The sequence below is a fragment of the Muscardinus avellanarius genome, assembly GCF_963383645.1.
Source record: "Muscardinus avellanarius genome assembly, chromosome: 2".
Taxonomy (NCBI): Eukaryota; Metazoa; Chordata; class Mammalia; order Rodentia; family Gliridae; genus Muscardinus; species Muscardinus avellanarius.
This window is the reverse complement of record NC_137787.1, coordinates 111286007-111300093: the sequence shown is the minus strand read 5'-3', so window position 1 is coordinate 111300093 and position 14087 is coordinate 111286007. Positions and strand designations below refer to the sequence as shown.

The following is a 14087-nucleotide window of genomic DNA, read 5'->3' as shown; positions in this document are numbered from 1 at the left end:
CTACTTAGTGAGACTCTCAGCAACTTAGTGAGACCCTGTTTCCATATAAAGTATAAAATAGGTCTAGGAATATAGCCCAGAGGTAGAAAAGCCCCTAGGTTTTATCCCCAGTACCACCAAAATAAATAAATAAATAAATAAATAAATAAATAGGAGGGTGTTGGAGATGTGGCTCAGTGGTAGAACACCCTTGATTTCAAGCCTCAGTGCTACAAAAAAAAAAGGTAAAATAAGCCAGGCATTGGTGTCATATGCCTATAATCTTAGTACAAGGGAGGCTGAAACAGGAAGGATGATTGCAGATTCAAGGACAGCCTCAGTTACTTAGTGACTCCCAGCCACCTAGTGGGATCCTATTCCAAAACAAAATTAAACAGTGCTAGGGTGTAGTTTGTTCATAAAATGCCCCTGGGTTCAATCTCCAATACAAAAAAAAAAAGTAAAATAAAGCATATAGACAAAAATATATTAAACGTGATGGGTCCCATGGTGCACACCTGTAATCCCAGCACTTGGAAGGCTGAGATAGGAGGATTGCAGGTTCGAGGCCAGCCTCATCATCTTAGTAAGACTCAGCAATTTAGCAACACCCTGTTTCAAAATAATATAGGGCTGGGGGTTAGCACAATGGTAGAAGGCCTCTGGGTAGCCGGGCGTGGTGGCACACGCCTGTAATCCCTGCGCTTGGGAGGCTGAGACAGGAGGATCACACAGGTTGAAAGCCAGCCTCAGCTACTTAATGAGGCTCTCAGCAACTTAGTGAGACCCTGTTTCCAAATAAAATGTAAAAAAGGTCTGGGAGTGTAGCCTGGAGGTAGAAAGCCTCTGTGTTCCACCCCCCAGTACCACCACCACCAAAAAAAAAAAAGGCCTCTGGGTTCAATCCTCAGGGCCAAAGAAAGAAAGAAAGAGAGAGAGAGAGAGAGAGAGAGAGAGAGAGAGAGAGAGAGAGAGAGAGAGAGAGAGAGTGTGTGTGTGTGTGTGTGTGTCTGCCAGGGCCAGACACTCCCAAGGTGCAGGTCGGGGGCTGCCATGGACCTTTGGGCCTGTCCTTGCCGGCCACTGCCCCACTCAAGGCCTGCTTCTTTCCAGCCGCAGTCTTTGAGAACCTGGATTCCTCGGACGTGATGGAGACACCCACCTTTCCCATCATAATGAAGCTGCTAGAGGTAGTAGGCCATCCATCCTGTGTGCTAGCTGTCATTTTTGTGAGAGGCTCCCCAACCCCAACACCTGATTCCTCCAGCCAGGGTTCCCATCCCCACCCTGTCTCTGAGCTCCACCTCTGGGCCTCTGCGCTCTGTGGATGCCTGAGGAGGGCCAGGGAGGGGCAATGTGAGCAACTGTTACCGAGGCAGTGAAAGGGCAGGAGATTGCAAATGACTGCTGCTCCCTCTTTCCTGTGGCCTCTCCTTCCCTCAGAGACCCCCTTTCACAGCATCCTCTCTCCGCACCCACTCCAGTCCCATCATGTGCTGTGTCCTTGACCCCAGGGCTGTCTTGGGAAACTGTGGTGCAGGAGGTTCTGCAGCTCCTGCCATGAGCTCTGCACTTCTTCACTGGCATCCAAAGGAGCCGTGACTCAGAGGGAAGATGGCAGGCTCTGGGCAGGGACATATTTTTGCACTGGGAACAGTGTACTATCCCCTCATCATGTCCCATGGGCAGTTCTAGGAAATTAGTAGAATCAAAGGCAAAACAGAAAATAGTAATCACACAAGGTACATTTTCTATAAACGTCGATCTGGCTCAAGGGTATTCTCTAAGAGAATCCGTCTGAGGGTCCATTTTCTGTTGCTATATCAGAATGCCCAAGGCTGGGTAATTTATAAAGAATGGACAGATTTTGAACTCCTAGTTCTAGGGCTGAGAAGCCCAAGAGTGTGGCACCGGGTCTGCTTAGGTCTGAGAAAGGCCTTCCTGCCTGTGAGTACTGAGGAGCACGAGATGGCGAGACAGCAGTCAAGTCACGGGAGGTCACTTTTTCTTTTTGCTTCTGGCATCAGCTTTGCCGATTTGCTTTCTCAGCACGCCCATGGTGGGTGAGAGAAGCCATCGTGAAAAAGACATCGTCAGCCAAGAGGTTACTTTTATAGCAACGCCACTCCCTAGATAACCCATCATCCAGCATCTCATTCATCTACGAATGGATTAATCCAGTTAGAAGGGCAGAGCCCTAGTGACCCAATCACCTTCCATGTTTCCACATGAGCCTTTGAAGGACATGTTGAGGTCTTCGCAGGTGCTTAGACCTTTGAGCCTTGCCAGCCGAGCACCACCCTTGCTCCTTTGTCCTCTTGCTCTGGGCAGGGCACAGTTGGACCTAGCCTCAGAGCTCTCCTGGTACCAGCGCCCCCCACCCCCACCCAGGGTCCCAGAGAGCGGAAAGCTCAGGGCCCGCAGAGGGCATGCCCTCCTGAACACACTGAACCCAGAAGTCCCAGGACCCTGGGAGTTCGCTCTGGCCTGGCCCTGGCCCCAAGCATCTCCCACCCTCTGTTCCTGGCATCAGGAGTTTGGTCACAAGACACGGCAGGAGCAGGTGGGAGTCCTGAGCCAGGGCCTGCTCCACAGGAGCCAAGCAGCCCTCCTCGCCCTCTCAGGTGCAGCACCAGGCCCTCCGGGACTGTCTGATCAAGCACACCATCCTCATCCGCGGGGAATTTGTCACCAGGCCCCTGAACATCTACCAGGCCTCAGACCGGAGGGATGCCTTTGTCAAGGTGCGGAGCTGCAGGATCACGGCCTGCTCCTCGCCCCATTGGTGGGAGACTGGAAGAGCAGGGATGGATGGAGGCCCCATCTCTGTGGCCACTCACCTAGTGGGCTCCCCAGCCTCTCCAGCCTTTTCCTTGCCTTTAAGTAGGGGTAACATCCTCCAGTAGGTCCGTGATCCCACGCTGCCTGGGTGAACCTGGGAAGGGGCACCTCTCCCTATACCTTGACGTCCACAGGCTTTATCTCATTCTCCTCAGGGCATCTACGGGCACCTCTTCCTGTGGATCGTCAAGAAGATCAACGCTGCCATCTTCACTCCACCTTCCCAGAACCCCCAAAATGTGCGCAGGGCCATCGGCCTCCTGGACATATTTGGCTTTGAAAATTTCCAGAACAATAGGTATGAAGGTCTGAGTCCACCTGTTTACGAAAATAGAAGATAAGCAGCTCCTCTGTACTGAGCAAGGCAGAGGAGAGCTGTCCCTGTCTCCCACCCCACCCCAGTGTCACTGGATGGACTGAGGGACTTCTCACTTCCCATCACAGTGTCAGGACTAGTCTGTGAGCAGATGGCCTGTGCCTGTTCCCAGCATCCATAACATGTCCAGAGAAGGCCACATAGCTAAAAGCCACCCCAGGAGCCAGGCTCAGACCCCAGCATTTGTCACCCTCCATGAACCAATGACTTGTCACGTGAGGTCAAGGTATCAGTGGGAGTCAGTTACATTAGTTTGGCTGGGGGCATCCATGGACCATCCTGGCTTTTGATTTGGGGTGGGGCAAGGCAAGGCGGGTCGCCCCTGACCCAGGCTCCCAGTGTGACTGGAAGCTGAAGAGCTGGACCAGGAGGCAGTGGGGACACTGCTACAGACATGACTGTGATGATGGCTGGTGCGGGGTAGACAGGTGGCGGAGAGCCAGCGGAGGAGCAGCCCCAGATGGGTGATTAGTCCAGGGCCTGACTGGGGCAGGGAGTAGTCACAGGGAAAAACCTGGGCTGTGGGACAAGCAGGCAGGAAGCTCTCTGCATGCCATCCAGTGGACCTGAGCTTGATTCCTTTAGGGGCTTGGTGAGATGGAGCCCAGGCCCAGGAACAGGGCTGTCCTGACTGTGGCATGCCCCTCCCCAAGGCTTGGCCTATGATTGGAGAGTGCATTGGCAGGGATTTAGATCCCCCTTGGGAACCAAGGTTGTAAAGCCAAAAGCCATTGCAAGCATAAGGACACTGGGACTCCAGCCTCTCAGGGTGGGAAGCCTAGGGCTGGCTGAAGCCCAAAGCCCAGTAGCTCTAAGGCCTGGTGGGTTCTGGCCCCAGGAGAGAGGGGGAGAGGGGGAGAGGCAAGCAAACCAAACACACCTGTGGACACTTTGGAAAGGATGAGTGGTTGGTTTGGGGGAATCTGGCTATGTTTTCAGGGACCCCTCCCTAAAAGGAGGCCACCAGTAGCCACCAGCTGTGTTCGGACATGGCTGCAGCCTGGGGGTCCCAGGAAAGAAGTGCTGCTGCAAGGCACTGGGTCCCCCACTCAGTGGTGCCTTCTGCAAGTTTGATGGAGCTCCCCCACCCTGTCCCGGAAGGCTTGTCCCCACTCACCTCTTGGGTTAACAGACAGGATAAGGTCTTGCCTAAAAAGGTGATCCACGCTAAGGAAGAGACTCAGAGCAAAACCAGCTGAAACTGGAGGAAAGAGGAGGGGACACCAAGTATGCAATAGAAAAGAACCAAGGACATTGAGGGTACTTGAGAAGTCCACAGTAGCCAGAGAGCGGCCCATGGGGCTGAGGAGGTGACCAAGGCTTTCAAGGGTGACCAGGGCTCCTTGGATCCTGGAAGGCTGGAAGGATTTGAAGTCAGGGAAGCCTGTGATTGCTTTCGCACATTAGAGAGCTCCCTTTGGTGGTAGCCTAGAGAATGATGCGAAGGGCTCAGAGAGCCTTGCGTGGCAGCCGGCGGGCAGGGAAGGTAGCCTACAGGGAGGGAGCAGCTGGGGAACAGAAATAAAGTCAGCAGTTAGAGGCGCTGTGTTGGAGCACTTGGGCAGGTGGTAGAAAATGGAGAGGAAAGACAGAATCCAGGGCAATGCCGGTAGAGCTGAGCTGAAGGTGGTGGGTGGAGGGGCTTGTTCCCCAAGGCAGGGAACCCCCGAGGAAGAGCAGACGGAGGGTTGTTCAGGGTGGGAGTTAGGAGAATGTCTGGTCCATACAGAGGGGCTCAGCAGGCAATACTGGGTCTCTGGCAGTTCCTCTAAATACCAAAGCCACCTGCCAGTGGGGCTGGGGCTTCTTGTGAGCACTTAGCCCTGTGAAGATGACGCCGACGTCAGGATGGGCAGGCCTGGCAAAGGATCTTGTAGGGGAGCGTGAGAAGCTGAAGGCAAGAACCTGATGCTCTGCTGGGCCTTCTTGTTCCTCTTAGTCTATTTGCCATGGAGCAGTAATGGAGACAGGGAAGTGTGTGCCTCTGTGTACACACATGTGGCTCTGCGTGGAGGGTAGGGTGGCAGGGCCCCATCAGCTGCAGCAGGTGCAGGCTGACCCCGCTCCACACTGGGCTGTGGCTTTGCCTCTGCAGCTTCGAGCAACTATGCATCAACTTCGCCAACGAGCACCTGCAGCAGTTCTTTGTGCAGCACGTGTTCACCATGGAGCAGGAGGAGTACCGCTCAGAGAACATCGCCTGGGACTACATCCACTACACAGACAACCAGCCCACCCTTGACCTGCTGGCCTCCAAGCCCATGAGCATCATCTCCCTGCTAGACGAGGAGAGCCGCTTCCCGCAGGTGTGTCTGGACCTCCGCGGGAGGCCCTTGCTCAAGCATCTCCTCTGAGGCTGGGAAGTTCCACGTGTCCCCGGGGGTGCTGACACTTCTGCCAGGGATAAGTAGATGGTCTGCAGTCTACCCAGACTCCTCTCCTTCAAGGCGGGCATGTCCTGCAGGAAGGCTTTTCTGGCTGTTGGAGGACCTGGACGTTGTCCAGTGGGTGGGGTAGGAGAGCTGGCCATGGCAGACCCCGCTTCTGCTCCTTTCTGGGCCTACGGTCACTATGTCAAGTCCCATGGGGGTTAGTGTCCCATTTGTAGCGGCCATCAGTCATCCTGAGCCCAGCATTCTTTGCCCCACCGAGGGAGCCTGGGACCCTGTGGGTGGACCAGCTGACCTCCTCAGGGCTGGACTCTGGGACTTCAGCCGGGTTCTTCCAGGGGACAGATATCACCATGCTGCAGAAGTTGAACAGTGTCCATGGCAACAACAAGGCCTTCTTGAAACCCAGGAACATCCATGATGCCAGATTTGGCATCGCCCACTTTGCCGGCGAGGTGTATTACCAGGCAGAAGGTGCGTGCAGCCCCTCCCAAGCTTCCTAGGTTGGCGCTGGCTCCAGGGAGGCCATAGAAGGCATCCGAGCGGACAGGGTATTTTACCCACCTGGGAATGGGCTACAGAACGAGAAGTGTGTTTTTCACTAGACAGAGGAAATGGAATGGATCAGGTGCAGGACGTTTTGGGTTCTGGTAATGGCTCTATTGAGATGTAATTCACAGAACCTATTATTCTCTCATCTCAAATGGACGACACAGTGGTTCTAGTGTATTCCCAGTGTGTGCAATGACGCCCACACTTTTAGAACATGTTCATCACCCCTCTTTTCCTCCCAATCCCATGCAATAATTAGTTTCTGTCTCTATGGATTTGCTGGCTCTGGACTTTTTTGGTGTGTTTGGTACGGGATTGAACCCAGAGGCATTCTACCTCTGAGCTATACCCCCAGCCCTATTTTATTGTATATTTTGAAGCAGAGTCTTGCTAGGTTGATGAGAGTTTCACTACTTGCTGAGCTGTGCTCAAACCTATGATCTTCCTGTCTCCGCCTCCCAAGTACTGGGATTACAAGTGTGTGCCACCACATCCAGCTTATCCTGGGCATTTTACGTAAACAGAAGCATGGGATGGGTGGTCCTTTGTGGCTGGTTTCTTTCTTTCTTTTTTTTTTTTTTGTGGGTTTGGGGATGGAACCTGGGGGCATTCTACCTCTGAGCTACACCCCCTGCCCTATTTTTTATTCTTTATTTTGAAACCGGGTCTCACTGAGTTGCAGAGGGCCTCACTAAGTAGCTGAGGCTGTCCGCGAACTGCGATCCTCCAGGTCTCAGCCTCTTGAATGCTGGGATTACAAGTGTGCACCACCACGGCCAGCTGGCTGGTTTCTTTCCCTTGTAATGTTTTCAAGGTTCACCTGTGCTGTTGCTTGTATCAGTACTTCATTTCTTTTTATTGCAGAATTATACTAGTGTGTAGATACACTGCATTTTGTTTACCTCTCATTGATTAATACATATTTAAGTTGCTTCTACTTTTTTGGCCATTCTGCATAAGGAAGCCGCAAGCAGCACCCATGTACAAGTTTTTGTGTAGATGTATGTGTAATTTCCCCTGTATATAAGCTTAGTGAAATTTCTGGGTCATATGGAAACTCTATGTTTATTTTGTTTTGTTTTGCTTTTTGTTTCTTTTTGGTACTGAGGATTAAAGCCAGAGGCATTCTACCTCCAAGCTACACCCAGCCCTTTTTAATTTTTATTTTGAAATAAGTCTTGCTAAGTTGCTGAGCGGGCATTGAACCTACAGTTCTCCTGTCTCAGCCTCTTCGGTACTGGGGTTACAGACATGCACCACCATGCCAACTGTGTTACCTTAATGACTTCTTCAAAGGCCCTGTCTCTATGTATAGGAAGTTCACATACCTTTTAACGTCCTACAGGTTAGGATCTCAACTTCTGAATTTTGGAGGACACACTCAGTCTCCAACACTCTGCCCCCCATTTCTGGAGGCTCTGTCTTCAAACTGGAGGGCTGGGACTCTAACAGGAGCTTTCAAAGCCCCTGAGGCAGAACTGAATCCGTTTAGATGGTGTGTGGGCTGGGGCAGGGGCTGGGGGCTGGAGTGGGGCTGGACACTAGGGGCTTGAGAGTTTAGAGAGTCAAGGTGACCTGATGCTGGGCTGAGATGGTGGGGCCATGCTAGGGTGGAGGACCATTATGGAGGTCCCTTTTGGCATGATCATTTTCCTGATGGGGTGGAGCAGATGGGCCCTCCTGTCCCCACAGGCTTCCTGGAGAAGAACCGAGATGTGTTGAGCACAGATATCCTCACCCTGGTTCACTCCTCCAAGAACAAGTTCCTGAGAGAGATATTCAATCTGGCATCAGCAGAGAGCACGCGAGGCCAGGGCACCATCCGCCAGGCGGGGGCGAGGAGCCAGCTCTTCAAGGTGGGCTTCTGGGCCTCTCACTCCAAGGGCCAAAGGACCAGACATGCATGTACACAGGAACCATTTTGATCACCAGTGGTTCCCCGTACACAGCTGGATGCCTGCATATGCAGGCGCTTGGAAGATTGTGCTAGGCAGATAAATGCCCTGAGTCCCGGGCTGCAGCTCCCCAGCGCCCAGTCATGCCCTGTGTTTGCACCCTCAGCCTCCAGACTCCACCAAGCGACCCTCTACCCTGGCAGGCCAGTTCAAGCAGTCCCTGGAGCAGCTGATGAAAATCCTGGCCAGCTGTGAGCCCTACTTCATCCGCTGCATCAAACCCAACGAGTACAAGAAGCCACTGGTAAGAGGGAGGGAGGGGAAGACAGGCCAGATTAGAGGTGCCATCTGTCCTCACCTTACAGACAAGAACTCTGCAGAAGGGTGACCAGTGTAGGTTAACTGCAAGTCAGTGTCCCGCAAGACTTTGAAGCACCCAGCCCTCGGTTCTTTTCGCCCTTCTGTTGATCTGCTCTTTGTGCTTGACCAGGCTTTTGGCTTCTCTGAGCCTCAGTATTCTCTTGCATAAAGTAAGACTTTTGCCTGCAGGGGTACAGTGAGGGTTGGACATGAAGTACTGACACTCGGTAAGTGGCAGCAACCTGTCCTAGGACTTTGGACCTGGTGACACTCCCGGTGGCAGAGACCTGCAGCAGTTTTATCTGGGATGTATATGGTGAGGGGTGGGAGCTCAGAAGTCCCTGATCCACAGAATTCAACTCAGAGGCTGCAGACACAGGTGTCCCCAAACCAGGTGAGGCCATTTGAATAGGTATAAAATAACACCAAAACATTTTACAAGTGAATACAAATAATTATATTAAATGAAGTACCTCCTGGAAGAATGAAATTGGGGTCATCCAAAGAAATCGAGGCTATAGCTTCCTAACCATTACAATAGGCAGATGTTAGCTTCTTGTGTTTCTGACTGCTGGGAGAAGCCGCTGTGCTGCCAAGGGCTCTCTCCCCTGCCCACACTGCCCACCTTTGGAGCTCAGGACAGGACAGGCGAGCGGGAGGGCTGAGGCACAGGCTCCCGTTGTGGCTCTGGCCTGGATGTCTCATGGCAGTGCGGCTGCCCACTGTAAAGTGCAGACTGTGAGCCCAGGTTAGAGGTCTAGACAGGCTTGGGGGCTGGACCCTGAATCAATCGGTGATGGGTACAGACAACTATTTCACCTTTAAAGAGGAGCTGGCTACCTCCATCACATAGGGCTGTGGTAAAGATTAAAGAGAAACACCAGGCCCACAGGGACTAGCCAATGAACAGCAGCGAACTACTTACCCAAGGCTGATGCCTGTGCAGCTGAGCCCCGTGAGCCAGGCTCTGTGGCCCTGCGTGCTGCCAGGTAGGGTGACATGCCTGCAGGCAGGCTCCCCAGCCGGAGGGTGCTTCCTAGTGCCCCAGGTTGAGGGACACTCCCTGCAGGACAAGCCGTGGTGGTCCTGAGGTTGCCTGACACCTGAGAAAAGCATCGTGCTCAGTCTTCTCTTCTGGCCTCCTAACTGGGGATACCCAAGCTCCCTGTACCACCTGCTTCCTCCACCTAAGTCCATCTCAGGGAAGGAGATTTATAAGTTGACTAGAAAAGTCTCTGCTTCTGACTACGAGATATATTTCTACATCCCAGCATGGGGCAGGAGGCACCACCATGCTAGAATGCTCACAGGGGTAGCACCAAATGTGATATGCACAAGGGATGCTGAAAATGTCTTCCAGGGACGTATACAAACGCTTCTTTTTGCTTTCTTTCCTTTTCTTGGTACTGGAGATTGAGTCCAGGGGTGTCTTACCTCCAAGGGGACACCCTCAGGCCTATTTTATTTTTTATTTTGGAACAATGTCTTGTTGAGTTGCTGAGGGTCTAATTTGCTGAGGCTGACCACAAACTTGAGATTCTCCTGTCTCAGCCTCCCAAGTAGTGAAATTTGCGCCACTGCACTGAGCACAAATACTTTTTTGTTTTCTTTCTTTTTTTTTTTTTTGTTTTGTTTTGGTTGTTTTTCTTTTTGTGGTATTGGGGATTGAATCCAGAAGCATTCTACCCTGAAGCTAAACCCCCAGCCCTGTTGTATTTTATTCTTTTAAATTTTTTTAGTGCTGGGGATTGAACCTAGGGGCATTCTACCTCTGAGCTACATTTTATTTTTTATCCAGCACTATTTTATTTTTTATTTGGAAACAGAGTCTCACTAAGTTCCAGAGGCTGTCATTGAACCTGCAATTCTCCTGTCTCAGCCTCCCAAGTATTGGGATTCTAGGCGTGTGCCACCAATGCCTGGCTGCAAATACCTTTTCCATTCATGGAACTTGAGTATGCTGGAAGGATGGTGCACAGGTTTCTATGTCACCGACTCTCGTCTCCTTGAGAATATTTCATGGACTTGTCAGCATTTCCACAGCTCTCTTCAGGACGTCATCTTCATCAAGAATTTGACTAGTTCTTCCTATCTTTGGAGAACAGCCTACTGGGTCCCTGGGCCAGCTGACCCCTGCCTGCTGGCCCGCGCTTGGTGGTGTGGGGTGGACCTTCTGCCCATCCAGGCCCTGCTTTTCCATCTGCAGCTCTTCGACCGGGAGCTGTGTATCCAGCAGCTACGCTACTCTGGCATGATGGAGACAGTGCACATCCGCAAGTCCGGCTTCCCCAAACGCTACACGTTTGAAGAATTCTCACAGAGGTTCCAGGTGCTGCTGCCCAGTGCCGAGCGCATGCAGGTGCGTGCCCGCAGCCCACCCACGGGCCTGGCACTGCTCCCCCTCCAGGCCTCCCTCCATCTCTGAGCTCCAACGGGAGGGGTCCTCCTACTGCTTTCCCAGTGCCCAGGACTCTCCCTGGACCCCCAACCTTGGCATATGATGAAATGGACAGATCTTTTTTCCTGGTGGTACTGGGGATTGAGCCCAGGGGCATTCTACCTCCAAGCTACACCCCAGCCCAATTTCATGTTTATTTATTTATTTATATTATTATTATTATTATTATTATTATTATTATTATTATTATTATTATTGGTGGTGGTACTGGGGTTCCTGGAAGCCCGTCTACCTCCGGGCTACACTCCCAGACCTATTTTATATTTTTGAAACAGGGTCTCTTACGCCAGCACGGCTGGCTTCGAACCCGCGCGATCCTCCTGTCTCCACCTCCCAAGCGTGGGGATTACAAGCGTGCGCCACCACGCCCGGCTCATGTTTATTTTGAAACAGGATCTCGCTAGGTTGATGAACATCTCACTTCTTGCTGAGGCTGCCCTTGAACCTGCGAAACTCCTGTCTCAGGCTCCCAAATACTGGGATTACAGGCATGCATCCCCGCACCTGGCTCCCTATCAGCTCTTCATTGCTCAGGGCTGTGAGGGCAGGGAGGTGGCTGGCATCGCGAGTGACAGCCCCCAGGCTGCCCATGCTCCTTCCAGATATCCAAAGCTTTCCTGCAATAGCTCCCCTCGTCTGGCAGAGCAGGAGCTGAGGTGTGGCTGGGAGCTCTTTAGGCAGAAGTCCTTCCTATTCTTTCTGGAACCTTCAGCCATCTGAAAGTTTGGACAGGTTTAAGGCCAAGTGCACAACGGTCACATGTAGGCCCCGGGCACACGAAGTCCATCAGCCTCCCGCCCTGAGCTCTGAGCGCTGCCCTTGCCCCTTGACCTGAGGTACCAGCTATGCCGTGCCTAGCAGGTGGCCCCTGATGTGAAACCTGTGACAGGAGGAGGGGGCATGGTTCTCTGAGACTCCGCAAAGGAGGCCCTCTCAGCCCCCACAGCCCCCGCTCCAGCTTGTCTTGGGACACCCCCGTTTATCCTTTGCAGCTTCGAGACAAGTTCCGCCAGATGACCTTGCGCATCGCTGACACGTGCCTGGGGCCAGACAAAGAGTGGAAAGTGGGAAAGACCAAGGTTTTCCTGAAGGTGAGAGCCCGAGGACCCAGCAGTTCACGCCTCCCCAGCCTCCTCAGCGCAGGGTGGGTGAGCAGAGAGGAGGAGGCAGAGGAGGTCAGAGCCCGAGGGCCAGCTGCCCTGAGCCCACCCCCCTGCTGCTCCCGCAGCCGGCCCCCACCCTCGGCTAGCCCCCGCCGGCCGGCCCGTCCACCTGTCCATCTGTAGCCAGACCCTGCGGGAACTCTGGGACCAGACAGGAGGAAGAAGCAGGGGGATCTGGAGACAAGGCTAAGAGCGGGAAGGTTCTGGGGTTCTGCCCGGGAGGGTGGGACAGACAGCAGGGCTGTGTGGGCGCAGTGAAGCCATGTGGCATAGGCTCACTCCTTCCTTCCCTGGCTGCTCTCCGGGGCCTCAGCTGCGGGCTGGAACATCTCAGCATCTCGGTGCTCGCCTGGACGCCCAGAGAGGCACCATGCTGTCTGATGGCAGAGGAAGTCCCCTCCTGGGACAGCCCCGCCTCTGTCCCAGGGCACAGGGCTCAGAGCCTGGGGGGAGCCACGCCCAAGGACAAATGGTGCATCCATCATCTCAGACTCTGAATCCTGCTACAGGTTACTGAAAACACTTTGATAATGAAATGAACATGAATTGGTTGTATAGCTGAATGTAGATGTCACATGAATTTTGGGAAATAAAACACAAGTTTAGGGGAATTTTTTTTCTTTCTTTCTCCCCTCTTCCTTCCTTCCTTCCTTCCTTCCTTCCTTCCTTTCTTCTTTCTTTCCTTTATTTCTTTCTTCTTTCATTCTTTCTTTCTTCTTTCTTCTTTTGTGGTACTAGGGATTGAACCCAGGAACATTCTACCTCTGAGCCACACCCCCAGCCCTATTTTATTTTATTTTGAAGTAGTGTCTCACAAAGTTGCTGAGGGACCTCACTAAATTGCTGAGGCTGGCCTCAAACCTGCAATCCTCATGTCCCAGCCTTCCAAATGCTAGGATTACAGGTGTATGCTACCATGCCCAGGTAAATTCAGGGAAATATTGTGCCCCCTCTCTTGGACTCCCAAGAGCATAAATAAAGATTACCAAGCTGGGTTTGGTGGTGCACCCTTGTAATCCCAGTATTTGGGAGGCTGGGACAGAAGGATTGCAATTTGTGGACAGCCTCGGCTACTTAGTGAGGCCCTTTGCAACTCAGTGAGACACTGTTCCAAAATAAAAAATAAAAAATAGGGCTGGGGGTGTAGTTCAGAGGTAGAATGCCCCTGGGTTCCATCTGTAATACTGCAAAAAAAAAAAAAAAGGAAGAAAGAAAGAAAGAAAAAGAAAAGAAAAAGAAAAAGAAAAAAGATTGCCAAGCCAGGCATGGAGACACATACCTGTAATCCTAGTACTTGGAAGGCTGAGACAGAAGGATGATAGGTTCAAAGCAACTTAGCAAGACCCTGAGCAACTTAGTGAGATCCTGTTTAAAAATAAAAGATCTGGGGTGTAGGTCAGAGGTATAATGCCCTTGGGTTCAGTCCTCAATACCAAAAAAAATTGCATTTTATAAAGAATGAGCAAGGAGAAAGAACAAAAATGGGAATTGGGGGTTAGGTTGGAGGGGAGCACGATTGCAATTCTTTGAGCCTCCTCAAATCAAAGTTAAGTTGAGGGCCTTTGCCCAGCTTGCCTTCCTGGGAGGAGTCTGAGAGATACTAACCTATGGAGCTGGGGCCCTGGCCCAGGCAGGACTATGGGCTGAGGGCCAGACAGCTGCATAACGGTACTATCTGGTCGCCAGGATCACCAGGACACTGTGCTGGAGATACAGAGGAGCCAGGCCCTGGACACAGCAGCAGTCACCATCCAGACAGTCCTGCGGACCTACAAATACAGGTGCCCACCCAACCCCCACTCAGCCACACAGCAGGCAAGGGAGGGAAGCCAAGGCACACGGTCTCCTGACCAGGGACGTCACAGCCTGTGATGGACATAGCATTCTAATACATTATTTGAATGTTTGGAAGAAACAAAAACCATTCCCTAACGCTTCAATTGTGTGTGTGCGTGTGTGTGTGTGTGTGTGTGTGTGTGTGTATGTGTGTGTGTGTGTATGTGTGTGTGATATTGGGAATGGAACCCAAGGGCACTATACCTCTGAGCTACACCCCCAGCCCTATTTTATTTA

At 52.3% G+C, this 14087-nt stretch overlaps 1 protein-coding gene across 1 annotated transcript in view; it reads left to right on the top strand.

The window, feature by feature from the left end:
• The window catches only part of MYO7B (myosin VIIB), a gene marked incomplete at both ends in the record, with an annotated part of 63329 nt that overhangs the window by 22770 nt on the left and 26472 nt on the right, over positions 1–14087 (top strand). The window contains 10 exons of the mRNA XM_080689407.1: positions 1093–1169; positions 2604–2723; positions 2976–3118; positions 5292–5502; positions 5925–6060; positions 7831–7994; positions 8200–8337; positions 10600–10752; positions 11844–11942; positions 13701–13795. Of these exons, the coding sequence (XP_080545533.1) occupies positions 1093–1169; positions 2604–2723; positions 2976–3118; positions 5292–5502; positions 5925–6060; positions 7831–7994; positions 8200–8337; positions 10600–10752; positions 11844–11942; positions 13701–13795 (1336 nt within the window). The remainder of the gene's footprint in view (positions 1–1092; positions 1170–2603; positions 2724–2975; positions 3119–5291; positions 5503–5924; positions 6061–7830; positions 7995–8199; positions 8338–10599; positions 10753–11843; positions 11943–13700; positions 13796–14087) is intronic.